Genomic DNA, 15212 nt, shown 5'->3' with positions numbered 1-15212 from the left:
CCAAACAAGCTAAACTTAACAAATATTTCATGAAACCAAGCACAAGCAGGTCTAATAATAATGACATTGACAACGAAGATGAGTCTTCTGAAGTCACAGAGACCGCCGATGCTCCCGCGGAAAATAAACAAATGTCGAGCGTTCAGGCGGCGGCCCGAGTGGAAAGTTAAATTCTCCTGGCTGAGGTACGACATTATAGTCTAGTAGTCTAGCGTCTATGATGTACGAGAGATAACATTGATTGAACGTACACAAAGTACACTTTATTGATTGAACCACAAAGAGCATCCCCAGTCTGCTGCTACCGTTGCGAGCCTCGCAGAAGTCCACCTGTTCCAATGCAATGGGGATCTAGTCGCAGGTACAAAACGGATAGGCAGAACGAGACGGGGTGAGTAAGTGTTGACATTTTTTAATCATAATGCAACTGTTGGTTGACTGCCGTGTCACATAGTAATGCATATAATTGATTATAACTAAATGTAGGCTATAATGAAATCAACAAACGCATTACGAGCATGTGACTCGTCCTCTCGCTCTCTGCATGCAAACGAGGCAATGTGATGATCAACTACAGTTTGCTGTGTGTGAAGTTGAACATTATGATATGCGTGACGTGTCTGATACAACGAGGTGAAGCGATGTCGACTCAAGATTCATTTGGGGGTGCGTGTGACAGAGCTGCTGCAGTGCGAGCCTGCGGCGCGGGAGCTTGATGCTGGATCAGCGTATCGCACTAACTTGGGAGGCGAGAGATAGTAATTTGATTCTGCAAATCAATTTCTCATTCTTCGCTTGATGTAATTAATACAAATGTCCAATATAACGGAATTCGTTAGCTCATAAAAATGTGATTATAACAGACTGCTGTTTAAAACTCTGACCGGAATTTCAGGAATATGTCCGGGGATAGAAATCTTGCAGGACACTCAGACCGGCACGAATATGTTCTAACGGAAACGCTGGCATTAACGTTATATTACTATTGCTATCGATAAATCTAGGTGTTCTAAAATCTATTGCTATTGGCAAGAGTAGAATAAGTTACATTAATTTAATGTTACTGTCTCGGAAAACTCTCGCATAGCGCAATGGCGGACGTTCCGGAAGTAAAAAAGCAAATGAAAGCTTCCGATTGGTCATTTTCTTTCTTTCCCTTGAAACCAGTCACGTCACTCTACTGTGATTGGACCGTTGGCTTGAGTGCAATGTGGGACTTGTAGTTTAGCAGCGGAGAGAAAAAAGCACGACTGAGGTTGTAATCTTCACTCGCACACTGTGTGAGTAATTGATTTTTCCGGTTCGCACACATTTCTAGAGGCAAATGCGAGTAATATGGTTGCACTGTAGAGCCCTGTGTTGTCAATGAAAACTGTGTCTATGCTAGTACTGCTTCTCTCACAGATGCTTCTGTGCAGGTCAAACGCTCTTGGTAGTAGTTTTTCATTTAAAAAGAACGGTCAAATATTACTACCACCATTATTCTCGATGGTATGTTAGCTGTAATGACGTACTGTGTTTTCAACACTGGGCCACACATTCATTATAAGTGGAACTCTTCTAACACTGGCTAAAGCAGTAGGGTTTCTCTCCTATAAGAATGTAGGTGAATTAACAGGTTTGACATTTCACTGAATCTTCTCTCTCAAGTGAATTTGCTCATGTTTGCTCCGAACTAATTTGTGGTAACCTCTAATAATAATAAAGCCACACGACACGCTTGTGATCCCTTTGGTTTAGTAGTTTAGTGGAAACGGGAGCAATGGAAGGTTGTACAATACAGGTGCGTCTTACTCTCAGCGCACGTTAGTCATACAGGTAAGAACTCAGGTACCGATACGGAGAATACCTCACGTATATATCTGTAGTCACAAAATAATATCCCTTGAGCGATAACTCCCTCTAGTGGGGAAACATAGATACTGCATCAATATTAATCATAGATATATATAAGGCTGACATTATAACACAATTATTCACGGTGTGAACGCACCGGCCGGTTCGAGATTACGTTCGGGAACCGGCTCCGGCACGATGATGTGGCTTCTCTCCTGTGTGAATTCTCTGGTGTTTTTTCAGATTAGACAGTTGACTAAAACTCTTCTCACACTGGTCACAGGAGTAGGGTTTTTCTCCTGTGTGAATTCTCTGGTGTAATTTCAGATTAGGCAGTTGACTAAAACTCTTCTCACACTGGTCACAGCAGTAGGGTTTTTCTCCTGTGTGAATTCTCTGGTGTTTTTTCAGATTACCCAGATCACGAAAGCTCTTCCCACACTGGTCACAGCAGTAGGGCTTCTCTCCTGTGTGAATTCTCTGGTGTGATTTCAGATGAGGCATTTGACTAAAACTCTTCTCACACTGGTCACAGCAGTAGGGCTTCTCTCCTGTGTGAATTCTCTGGTGTAATTTCAGGTTAGACAGTTGACTAAAACTCTTCTCACACTGGTCACAGGAGTAGGGTTTTTCTCCAGTGTGAATTCTCTGGTGTAATTGCAGATTAGACAGTTGACTAAAACTCTTCTCACACTGACCACAGGAGTAGGGCTTCTCTCCTGTGTGAATACTCTGGTGTTTTTTCAGTTTAGACAGTTGACTAAAGCTCTTCTCACACTGGTCACAGGAGTAGGGTTTTTCTCCTGTGTGAATACTCTGGTGTAATTTCAGTTTAGACAGTTGACTAAAGCTCTTCTCACACTGGTCACAGCAGTAGGGCTTCTCTCCTGTGTGAATTCTCTGGTGTAATTTCAGACTACCCAGTTGACTAAAACTCTTCCCACACTTGTCACAGCAGTAGGGCTTCTCTCCTGTGTGAATTCTCTGGTGTTTTTTCAGATTACCCAGATCACTAAAGCTCTTCTCACACTGGTCACAGGAGTAGGGCTTCTCTCCTGTGTGAATTCTCTGGTGTGATTGCAGACTACCCAGTTGACTAAAACTCTTCTCACACTGGGCACATGAGTAGGGTTTTTCTCCAGTGTGAATTCTCTGGTGTAATTGCAGATTAGACAGTCGACTAAAACTCTTCTCACACTGGTCACAGGAGTAGGGTTTTTCTCCTGTGTGAATTCTCTGGTGTAATTGCAGATTACCCAGATCACTAAAGCTCTTCCCACACTGGCCACAGCAGTAGGGCTTCTCTCCTGTGTGAATTCTCTGGTGTTTTTTCAGATTACCCAGATCACTAAAGCGCTTCCCACACTGGTCACAGGAGTAGGGCTTCTCTCCTGTGTGAATTCTCTGGTGTAATTTCAGACGAGACAGTTCACTAAAACTCTTCTCACACTGGTCACAGGAGTAGGGTTTTTCTCCTGTGTGAATTCTCTGATGTCTTTGCAGATGAGGCAGTCGACTAAAACTCTTCTCACACTGGTCACATGAGTAGGGTTTTTCTCCTGTGTGAATCCTCTGATGTCTTTGCAGATTACCCAGATGACTAAAGCTCTTCCCACACTGGTCACAGCAGTAGGGTTTTTCTCCTGTGTGAATTCTCTGGTGTTTTTTCAGATTACCCAGATCACTAAAGCTCTTCTCACACTGGTCACAGGAGTAGGGTTTTTCATATTGTTTCTCTCTATGTATGTGCTGGTGTCGCTCTAATTTCTCTCTATGTATGTGCTGGTGTCGCTCTAATTCATATGACTTTCTGAAGCACTTTCCACACTTGTCACAGCAGTATTGTACACAGTAAGGTACTGGCACCGAGTAAGGTATGTGATTTCTCTCTGTAGTAACGTTGGTGCCATATTGGTCAAACCATTGCCTTGGTTTGTCAATGTTCATCTGTTTGTTAGTGGAGGGAAGGCCAGGGAAGATATCTGTTGGAGAAAAGAGGGAAGAAAAAAGAGATTTAACTAAAACAACTAAGAGAACATAGAGGGTCAAGCATGAACAGGGATGACTAAAAAGGTCAAATCAAAGTTGTTAAATCCACAAAATGTAAGCACTTTACTTTTAGATGGGAAAATAAGCTTTGTGGTTAGTTCATCATAACTCAAAATACTATTATTTTGTACTCCGATGTTTACAAACATGACAAAAGATACATTCATTTAGAAACTGTTGCGTTTAAGCTTTTGTGTGGTCAGTGGTATCAGTATATTGTAAACAGAACATGTTAGCATTTGTTAGAAGGCCCTGGTCAATGGCAAGTTGGTCCTCCCTGGTGGAGAGAAGTAATTTTCACTGGCATCTGTTCGTATAAAAGGCCATTATTGGTGATCTTCCATCTGATATCTCCACACTGATGAAATGGTCCTGTGGATTTTACTCGTTCCAGTGACTGGCTTGTACTTCAGGTACCTAAAATTAACTCTTTATCTTCTCTGCCCCCAACACATGGAACATCTTACAATTCACTCTGAAACTCAATACACTGGTATCCAATAGTCAGTCTGCAGCTGTTTCAAAATATTTCTATTATAATTGTATTGTTTTAATTGTTTATATTGTTTTTATTACTCTTATTGTTGTTTTTATATTGTGTGATGTACTTGCTCTCAATGGACCTCATGCACCAACATTCTCGTAAGTTTCCTTGTAAATAACCTAGTAGGAAGTTTGTTAGAGAACCTACGATAGTCCCCCTGGAGTCATCAACGCGTGGTGACTCGCCAGTCCTCGTGATGTAGTGGCAAGTGACAGTAACATAGCGTTCGGTCATCATGAGAGTCCAGCTGTCTGTCGTCAATGCAACCTTGCGAGCAGCGGTAACGTTAGCTAGCTGCGCAAACAACTCCTAACTTTGCAAGCTCTCCTTGCCGTCAACCATATAGATCGTTTTTGATAAATGTAGACTGACTTTGGTTACTTTTTTCAAAATCAACACTTCTCTTAGCCTGCTTAATTTTGCAAGTTGCTGTCGCTCTTGTTTTTTCCCCTCACTTATTTTCCAGACACAGATGTAGTTGCCTCCTCGTCAGTTATATTGCACCCTCTATCTGTTCATTGAAACATGCTTTGAAAATACACCATTCTACTGATGGCTACAATGTAATAAGAGACAGACAACATTGTAACATATCATTGTTTGATAGTAGATTGAGAAAATGTCATGTGTTCGAGTAAATCCTTAACAATCAATCAATCGATCTTTGATAATTAATTTTTGTATCCACTTTTTCTCCTCATTTTCTATTTTTCTCCCATCCCAATTTCGTATTGCCAATTCTCCCCTACCCTGTCTTGAACGTTGCTAGACTATGCCCCCCACTGGTTGGTTGTAGTGAGGATAGAAGCCTTGCATCACGTGTCCCCTCCGGTACACGAGGAGGCAGCCTGTCGCATCTTTTCACCAGACAGCGTGGACTCTGTGGCGAGGAGTAACGCGTGGGAGGCTCACGCTGCCCCCGATACTTCCTGTCTCTGCTGTGCAGGCATCACCCAACCGACCTGTAGGAGTCGCTGTCCACAACGTCCAATCCCCACCCATCGACTTCCACCCGCTGACTCTGCCAAATGAGCCAGTACGACGGCCGGCCCAAGTCGAAGGCAATGCTTAGACTGGGATTCGATACCGGAGTCTCTTAGAATAGATCTTTATTGTCATTGTTACAGTTGTTACAACAACATTTTAAATGCAGCCCTAGGTGCTAGTAAAAATATAAAAACAGTCCTAAACACAGTATTAAATATAAAAACAGGAGTAAGGCATAAATAACATTAACCCTTTATTCGCCAATAACGTGTTACCACGTCATTCTCCACCATGCGTAATCTGCCAATGACGCCGTAAGGCGTCTTTGAGATCAATATTTCAAAAATCTGTCATGTCAATCATATTTTACCCACGGAGACTTGAGACTTGCTGTTGATCTCCTCTCAACTCTCCAACGGTTCAAGACCGCCATCTGGTGGCCAATCGGCGAATCGGCCAAACCGGAAGTGACGCGGCAGGAAGTGGTGCTCAACCATATTTCGTCCGGCCACGCGCTATTGCTCCCGGGACTCGAGCTTGATACACTGGATAGCGATCCGTTGCTAATAACTCGATAAACAACATGATTTGGACGTATATACTATTATACAACCTGGAAATGGATCGCATATATCGACATCCCATAATCGTGAACTTTCTGCTCCACGCTGATCACCCAACGGTCAGAGGAAGCTGCGGTAAGTTTCAGCGTGTTTGATTATTATGATCTATATAAACTGCTGTGATCTATGTATCGCCCATACTACATGAATGATTTAACGTCGACCACGGACTTATAACCCCCCCCCCCCCCCCCTCCGGTCACCAGCAGATGATGAGGCATGACGTTTAGGACCTTGTACAATTGACATTTTTAATCTGACGTCAATCGGTATCAAACTACATTTGATGATGTAATATATGTATTTAGGGCTATAACTTGCGTTCTGCAGAATGCTGCAGAAAACGATAAAAACATATTTATACTTTAGACCGTATTTTAGTATAAATATGTGAATGAAAAAGTAGAACGTTGCTACATCCTAAACGATAGATACTTGACATTGAATGGGCCATAGTAATGTCAATTTAGCAATACAATTTAAAAAGTTATAGCCCTGCAAAGAAGGGGAACATCTCCATAGACTTACAGTACTGACAGACAGTGGATTAAGATCAGAATAATCCCTGGCAGATAAAGGGTTAACATAAACAGGGGGGTGTAAAAGATAATTGCACTATCCCTTAATGTTGTGTGTGCGTGGGGGGGGGGGTTTGGGGGGGGGTGCAAGGGAGACTGTTTTAAATTTTAGCTGAGTTTAGTGCACATATGGCACTAGGATAAAAACTAAACAACTTCAGTCTGTTAGTCCGGGTGGGCATGACGCTGAAACACCTGCCTGAGCGCAGCCGTATGAGGTGTTTGTTGCCCGGGTGGTGTGGGTCTTTCAGTATTTTGACTGCCTTCTTAAGACAGTGGGAGTTGTATAGTCCTTCCAGTGAGGGGAGAGGGCAGCCGATAATTTTCTGGGCCGAGTTGACGACCCTCTGGAGCGCCTTCCTCTCTGCGGCTGTGCAGCTGAGGAACCACACGTTGATGCAGTAGGTGAGGATGCTTTCCACGGAGCAGCGGTAAAAGGACACAAGCAGGTCTTGTCTGAGGTGGTAATTTCTCAGTATTCTCAGGAAGTAGAGTCTCTGCTGTGCCTTTTTCACAATCGCCGTGGTGTTGATTCTCCAGGTCAGGTCATCCTCCAGGTGGACACCCAGGAACTTGATGACCGAGACTCTCTCCACACATCCCCCGTCGATGTACAGGTCATGTTGTTGTCATGTTGTATGTTGCATTGGTGACGAGCGCAATCTCCGCTACGCCACCCAGCCGCCCGATCTTTGATTAATTGTTAACCTCCCTAGTAGAAAGAGAAAGTAACATACCGATATCCTGGTCTGTGTCGCCCTCCTTCATCTGAAAGGAAATATCCCCGGGTGGGTCAAGTGTGTCCTCGTCCTCTTCTGTTTTAATAATCAGTAGGTCGCTGGCTGAACCTGGGGCAGAGGGAGACATTTATAGTATGTATAGTCCAGTACTTTGTAAAGCATTTTAAAACCAAAAAGAAAATAATCTATTCAAAACGACATTACAAATTTCTTGGAAGGAGCAGCTTGATAAGACTCACAATATGCAAGCTTTGCAAAACAACAATTAAGTATTTTGTGAATATTACAAACAAGAGGACTCACATCACATTTAGCCTAAAGGCAGCATGTTGTCATAATTAATCTAGTCAACTTCCTCTTATAGATTGGACTGATAGGGCTGAAACGATACCTTGAGAAACTTGAGAAAACGCACTGTGTTTTGCAGATGATTATTAAAAGGGGACATATTTTAGTCCTTTTCAACAAGTTAATATAAGTCTTTGAGGTCCCATAAATATGTTTTTGATGTTTTTTGCTAAACAAAAAACACTCAGATTATGCATTCTAGCAGCCTCTATACCCCTCTGTTGTCATGTTCTCAACAGGCTGTTTCTGTACCTGTAACGCAGTGTTTCTCAAAGGGGGGGGCGCGCCCCCCAGGGGGGGGCGCAGAGGCATGACAGGGGGGGCCTTGAGATTTATAAAAAAAAAAAAAAAAAATTGGATTCCAGATAATTATCACTAAAGTGCTATCTGTTGCAGCTGCACTGTTCTCCATGAAAATACCATTTCTCAAAATCTGAAAATCATTATTTAATAAAACACAGAAAAGGATCACCAAGTTACTCTGGATAAAAAAAAAACTTTACAGACAACATTGAGACAAAGCTTCCTGACACATCTCCATCCAAACTCTTGGAAGAACTCTTTGAAATCTCATCTGATACCACCTAGAGAGCTAGTTTCAGAGTGTGGTGCTGAGTACCAAGTATATCATCTCATGATGCAGCAGTTAAGGTGTTGATACCATTCAGCACCACATACAGTATCTGTGTGAAGCTGGCTTTTCATCCATGACAGCTCTGAAAACAAAATATAGGGCCAATTTGAAAGGTCACGATATTGGTGTTATTTCAATAAATTTAAACATGGCCCATTTCATGACTATTTTGTTGGGGCGAGGGGGGGGGGGGGGGGGCCCAAAATATTTTGGTCCGCCAAAGGGGGGCCTGACAGAAAAAGTTTGAGAAGCACTGCACTAGAGGATGGCTGAACAGCGTACCGCCCTCAAGGCCCATGTGACAGGAGGATATAGCCGCGGCGTATACCCTCACCGTCGATGCCGACAGTCTATCCAGGATAGACTGGAGGAAGGAAAGAACAGAGTCCAGGGAGCAAGACACTGGGTCCAGGCCCCCAACCTCACACCACTCTTGAAAAATACGCCACTTCCCAGCATAAACCGTGGTAGTGGACGGAGCGCGCGAGTTCCGGATGGTGTTAACCACAGTAGGGTTCAGACACATCTCCTCCAGATTCACCCTTTCAGCAGCCAAACCATCAATGGCTGCCCCAGAACAGGACGCAGAAACAGCGTCCTGTGAGCCTGGGAGAGGGCCCGCGATGACTCCGGAACAGGCCACGCCGGGGCCACCAAGAACTGAATCAGGGCCGGGAACCACACAGCCGTGGCCCGGTCCGCCGCGACCAGGATCAAAGTCCTGCGCTCCCGACGTACCCGCTCCAACAGCTGAGCTATCAGGTGTATGGGGGGGAACGCGTACAGAATCCCGGGCGGCCACGGATACATCGAGAAGGCATCCACCCCCAGAGAACGCTCCACAGGCTTGAGACGCCGAGCGCCAAGCAGGAAACGTTTCACTAGAGCAGTGTTTCTCAAAGTGGGGGGCGCAGAGGCATGACAGGGGGGGCCTTGAGATTTATAAAAAAGAAAAAAAAAAAAAATTGGATTCCAGATAATTATCACTAAAGTGCTATCTGTTGCAGCTGCACTGTTCTCCATGAAAATACCATTTCTCAAAATCTGAAAATCATTATTTAATAAAACACAGAAAAGGATCACCAAGTTACTCTGGATAAAAAAAAACTTTACAGACAACATTGAGACAAAGCTTCCTGACACATCTCCATCCAAACTCTTGGAAGAACTCTTTGAAATCTCATCTGATACCACCTAGAGAGCTAGTTTCAGAGTGTGGTGCTGAGTACCAAGTATATCATCTCATGATGCAGCAGTTAAGGTGTTGATACCATTCAGCACCACATACAGTATCTGTGTGAAGTTGGCTTTTCATCCATGACAGCTCTGAAAACAAAATATAGGGCCAATTTGAAAGGTCACGATATTGGTGTTATTTCAATAAATTTAAACATGGCCCATTTCATGACTATTTTGTTGGGGGGGGGGGGGGGCCAAAATATTTTGGTCCGCCAAAGGGCGGCCTGACAGAAAAAGTTTGAGAAGCACTGCTGTAACGAGTGAGCTGCTCCATTAACCCATTGAAACCAGGAAACACATTTGTGTCTATATGCAGGCTATAAAATGCATTATTAGCAGGAGTTTTAGGTCTAAATGGGGTTAACATTTACATTTAGCCAACGCTTTTATCCAAAGCGACTTACAAATTGTGTACAACAAGTCAGCAGGAGGGGTACACCTCTGGCGGCTAAGGGTAAGTGGTATTGTTTGTGCCAAACTTCAGTGCTTCCCTCTGAATGCATAGTATAGGATTCCAGCAGTAACATAGTAGGCATAAGCATATAAGCATAGCAGTGGTGCACGAGCCTGTACCGTCGAATTAAATTCAGAACAAACCTGTCAGACTAGGCATTGCAGATCAAATACTCAAGATCCAGCAATAGCATATCAAACTTACCGTTAACATTTTTAAATATGGCATTTTTTGGTTCAACTTTAGGCAGAAAAGATAAGATTTATGAGCGGGCTGCCATCTTGTACATGCACATTTTCCCAAGGTCTCTTCACACGCACACACACACACACAAGGTGCTACTAACTAGGTCGATTGAAGATGAAATTCTGAATGGCTCATTTCAAGATGAATAAAACTAGGAAAGGTAAATGATTCCAGCAGCAGCCCATACTGTATGCAAGCGATGCTACAGAAGAGTGCCATGGAAGGGTCCTAGCGAAACAAATTTAGCAAAGCAGCTAACGTTAAAGCACTCACACGCCATTCTCTATACATTAAATATTTTGGAGAGGTTGATTTAATAAACAATTAAGATTATTAACTGTTGTTGATAGGTGTATTGCTCAATAGCCATTTTTATGCTCTCATGCGAAGCAAACCCCCCTCAGAGCTATCAGGCCTGAGAAATCATGCAGCTGGGTTTCAATTGATAAGAACAATACTTTGACTATGGTCAATAGTAAAGTAACTCAGAACATGCAGACAGCTGCACCAGGGGCTAGTTGCATAAACTTAGTTTAAGCCAGTCTGTTGCATAGACTTTAAGACTTATTTTGAGGTAGAAAGGTTAGCCAAGTTAGTTAGTTAAGACTGCTGTTGCCTTGGTATCAGCTAAGCAGCCAAACTAGAATTGTTTCCATTTCTCAAACCAGTTTTTCTTATGTCAGTAACAACATTTAATATTATGTTATGTTCCTTTAGTTAATATATTTATAACATTTTGTTATTCATTTAGAATGCTGCTAGCTAGCTGCTAGCAAGCTAACCTAGGGTGACCAAACGTCTCTTTTTCCCGGACATGTCCTCTTTTCACGCCCTGTCCGGGGCGTCGTTTTTTTTTTTTATAAATTCATGAAAATCTCCGGGTTTCATTGTTTTTCACGGCACTTTGCGAGCGTCTGAAGGCTCGGGCTACATTTTACACCGAACATATAAATTACAGAATTAAAGCTCTATTTGTTGCCGGTCGATTGCCACCTCACTCGACAAAATCCGTGCCTCGGTTCTCGAGTTACATGCTGATAGGTCAGGCGTGCAACTTTTTACACACTCACGTCAGATTACCACCCCGGACTCCCGAGGCTCTAGAACTGTCAATCATCCGCCGATTACGAAAATGATTGGTCAGCGTTGTAGCGAATGAGTGTAGCTTTCCAATGATATCAGGGATCTAGGTGAAAATTGACAAGCGAATACAGGAAGTGAAACAAATTTTTTATTAATCGACTTGGATGAGGAAATGGAGAGCTTTTTTCTTGGCACACGGGCTGTGCGATATGGCCTAAAAATTAAATCCCAGATTTTTTTTTTAAATCCGATTTATGATTTTAATATTTTTTTTTCTCTTGAGCTAAAAAAAATTAAATAAAAAATAAACGTTTTTATTTGACACAAAAAAAGTTTCAAACCAAGATGAATCTCCCTATTGGGATTGAAGTACAAACCTAACTTTCACCAATCCTCACTTAATACTTCACTTAAAACAAATAAAAGGTGCCTCTTGATCATCAAACAAGAATGAATTTCCCTATTGGGATTAATAAAGTGCAAATCTAACTTTCACCAAACATCACTCTTTGTAAAATAAAAGGTGACTCTTGAGAAAAAGAAAAAAAAATCGATTTTTTTCAAAATCGTCCCAAATCATTCATTCGAATTATCGATAATATCGATTAATCGCCCAGACCTAGCACACGGTTTACCTGGATCTCCACAGTGGTTCTCAACCTTTTTACACCAAGTACCACCTGAGAACATAGCTGGCTCTCCAAGTGCCACCATATGACCGTTAAAATACAGTCTATTCAGCTATGCACAGTTCACGCAGGAGGCAAATGTATTCCTAATAACATTATTTATTGTTAACTTGTGTCAGACACAGCCACAATATACAAAGGGGTAGCACTAGAACTAGCAAACTCTTCCACACAATTATCATACAATGCAAGGGGCATTGAGAACATAACTAACATTCTCACATAGCAAGTGAGAAAATTAAGAACAACTGTATTTCATAGGGATGCACCGAATGGGAAATTCTTGGCCGAAACCGATACCGAAAATAGGAAACAGTTGGCCGAAAACCGAATGCCGAAAGGCCGAAAATGATTAATATAAATATATATATATGTTTTCTTTTTAGCTACCTGATTATGGCAAAAGACATGATTATGGCTAAACTTAACTTAAATAATATTAATAATCACTATTATGGGCCCATAAAACATTTATTCAGCACTTTTGAATGCATACATTAATTCCAGACTGTTAAGACTAAAAGACTACAACGATTGATGACGACTTCCTGTCCTCGCATTTCCATTTGCGGTTTAACGATACATTTTCAACAACAGATTGCTGCTAATTAAACACTCCATTTAAACGGAGTAACGTTAACGTTATGTCGAGTTCATACGTGTAGTGTAGTATGAACTCGTCATAACGTTAACATTACTCAGTGTCCACTGTTGCTGCCACCGTTGCGTCGCAGATGGATGGTACACTGTTAGCTCCGTAGCTAATCCGCTCCTAGACTACTGATAGCAGTACCGTTAACGTCGGAGCTGATCAATACTCCGGTTTTTTCTAATTTACTTTAGAACCGGGTTTCGGGGGGCATCCCTACTCCCAAGAGGAGTTAGTTATCACAGGCTGTAGAATGCAGGAAGAGCTGCCAAGCTGCTCATGTTACATGTTGCGCATGCTACTGGATAGTACCGGTATGTCTGTAGTCGCGTTTTGATGACGTCATCACAACAACACGTTATTTGACTTTCGGTCATATATTTTCGGTGCTAAAACCCTTTCGGCCGAAAGCCGAAAGAGCCGTTTTAACCATTTTCGGCCGATAATTTTCGGTAGCCGAATTTTCGGTGCATCCCTAGTATTTCAGCAAATGTCTCTCTCGCTCTCTCTCTCTCTCTCTCTCTCTCACACACAGCATGTTGTTGTCCATTGACAACTCACATAAGCAGGGCCGGACTGGGTAAATAATTCAGGCTGGGAAATATAGTGTGAAATATAGCCCCAGTCAGGCCACTTTTTAAGCTGGGGGTCTGGGGGTCCTCCACCAGTTTTTTTTTGTTTGTTACAAAGACTTAATTTGCTGCATTCTGGTGCAGGAATTTTTTAAATGTTACCATTTAAATGCCAGTGTTTGTGATGGGCATCATCACAAATTATTGTAAAAAAGAAAATATTTAAAAAACACAAAAAGGTAAATATCTTCAATATATCAAATGCAAAGTGGATTTTTCTTGGGGGGGGGGGGGGATTATTACAGCCTAGCCCTAGCATAATGTTAATTTTGTAATGTCAGATTGAAAAAATACTCACTCTTACCATTAGATAACTAAATTCTCCTCTTCAAAAACACCATACAAATATTATATGCTGAACATTTCTTCCACTTTTTCTTTCATAAATATTTTATTAAACTTCAGCCCATGATCATAACCACCACATATTCAATACATTTTCGAATTGTAACCCTTTAAATGCCAGTTTGTGTGATGGCATCACAAATTATTGTTAAAAAAAACACAAAAAGTTAAATATTTTCAATATATCAAATGCAAAGTAGATTTTTCTGGGGGGGATTATTACATTGTGTCAATGATTAGCAACAAACGTATTCAAGAGTAAACATCATAACCATGTCACAACAGCAGTCATAGTGTATATTTTCAGCAATATGTTTGTTTACCAATAGGTAAAAGTGTAGGGTGCTCCAGTAGCACACCATGTTACCGCGCTGCGTCGCGGGACTCCGTGCTGCGTCACGGATCTGGTTGACTCCGAGTTCGATTCCCGGACTCGCCGTATGTCTCCCCCTGCTCTCTCTCCCGCTTCACCCTGCAACTGTCGGTCATGCTTGACCAGGAAAGCGATAAACGCTAAAAAATAAAGTTTAAAAAAAAAAAGTGTTATTAGTGAGATTTTCGTTTTTGAAATGTGTTTTTGTGATCACGGATATCCGCCATCTTGAATTTGCGGCCGTCGCTGAATGATGGAAATGTAGTAATTTTGAGAAGAGGACATCCAGAGCTTTCAACTACACTTCCCAAATGCTTCTAGCTCCCTTCAAGCTAATTACTTGCTTATGAATTTTCTTTAATTCTCTTATTACTCTGGATTATATACCACAAAACTGAATGTTATTGGCATTATATTAGAGCACAGTCTCCCCTATTTTGAGCATTTAGCAACCATCCGATTTGAAATCAGTTTAAAAATGGCAGAGCTGTTGCAAGAATAAAAAACCTATTGTACATACAGTGGATTTCATTCTCTGTTCTTCATGCACGCCTGGTGATACTAAATCCAAATTGAACTCTGCCATTGGAAAAAGTAGATTTGGCCCGATCCATAGTGTGCAAGTTGGCTATAATAAGGTCATTTATAGGCCTCATATTCTATATTCTATAATAATATTTCAAATTGCATGGGTCCGGGTAGCAGAATTCAGTACTGTATCTACAAAACCTTCTGTTTAATCATCTTCCCTTTATTCATTTCCTTAGATCTTTTGTACACGTGATCTCAAGAAGGTACTGACAGAGCTCAGTGGCAGTTTCTTATGTCTGGTCATTTCTAGCATGGTGTTATTCACTGTCAAAGATGCAAAGAAAAATCATAATTCATATTCTCCTTTGTTTCATCACAAGTTAAGCAAGCCTAGTAATAGACACAATATTTCTGACACTGCGAATACATTCACTGAGGTCCATAGATGTCCCTAGTGAAGGAATCCTTGTTATTTAATGTGTATATAATGTAAATATCTGCAGATGACGGCATCTACTCATAGATATTAGTTGTAAGAGGACAGTATCAGTCACTATGTCTGGCTCCAGTGAGGCTGCAGACGAGGGCCTGTTATCAGCTGAGCTCTCAAGCGAGCCAAGGTCATTGTATGC

At 41.8% G+C, this 15212-nt stretch overlaps 1 protein-coding gene across 1 annotated transcript in view; it reads right to left on the bottom strand.

Annotated features, from left to right (window-relative positions):
- Positions 1 to 1839: 1839 nt before the first annotated feature.
- Positions 1840 to 15212, bottom strand: part of LOC311237992 (uncharacterized protein) — a gene marked incomplete at its 5' end in the record, with an annotated part of 36978 nt that continues 23605 nt past the window's right edge. Inside the window, 2 exons of the mRNA XM_084325963.1 lie at positions 1840 to 3818; positions 7355 to 7465. Coding sequence (XP_084182089.1) covers positions 2008 to 3818; positions 7355 to 7465 — 1922 coding nt within the window. The 3' untranslated portion in view covers positions 1840 to 2007. The remainder of the gene's footprint in view (positions 3819 to 7354; positions 7466 to 15212) is intronic.

The sequence above is a fragment of the Notolepis coatsorum genome (assembly GCF_963971535.1).
Source record: "Notolepis coatsorum genome assembly, chromosome: 12".
Taxonomy (NCBI): Eukaryota; Metazoa; Chordata; class Actinopteri; order Aulopiformes; family Paralepididae; genus Notolepis; species Notolepis coatsorum.
The sequence above is the reverse complement of the archived record's forward strand: the minus strand, read 5'-3'. Positions and strand labels throughout refer to the sequence as shown.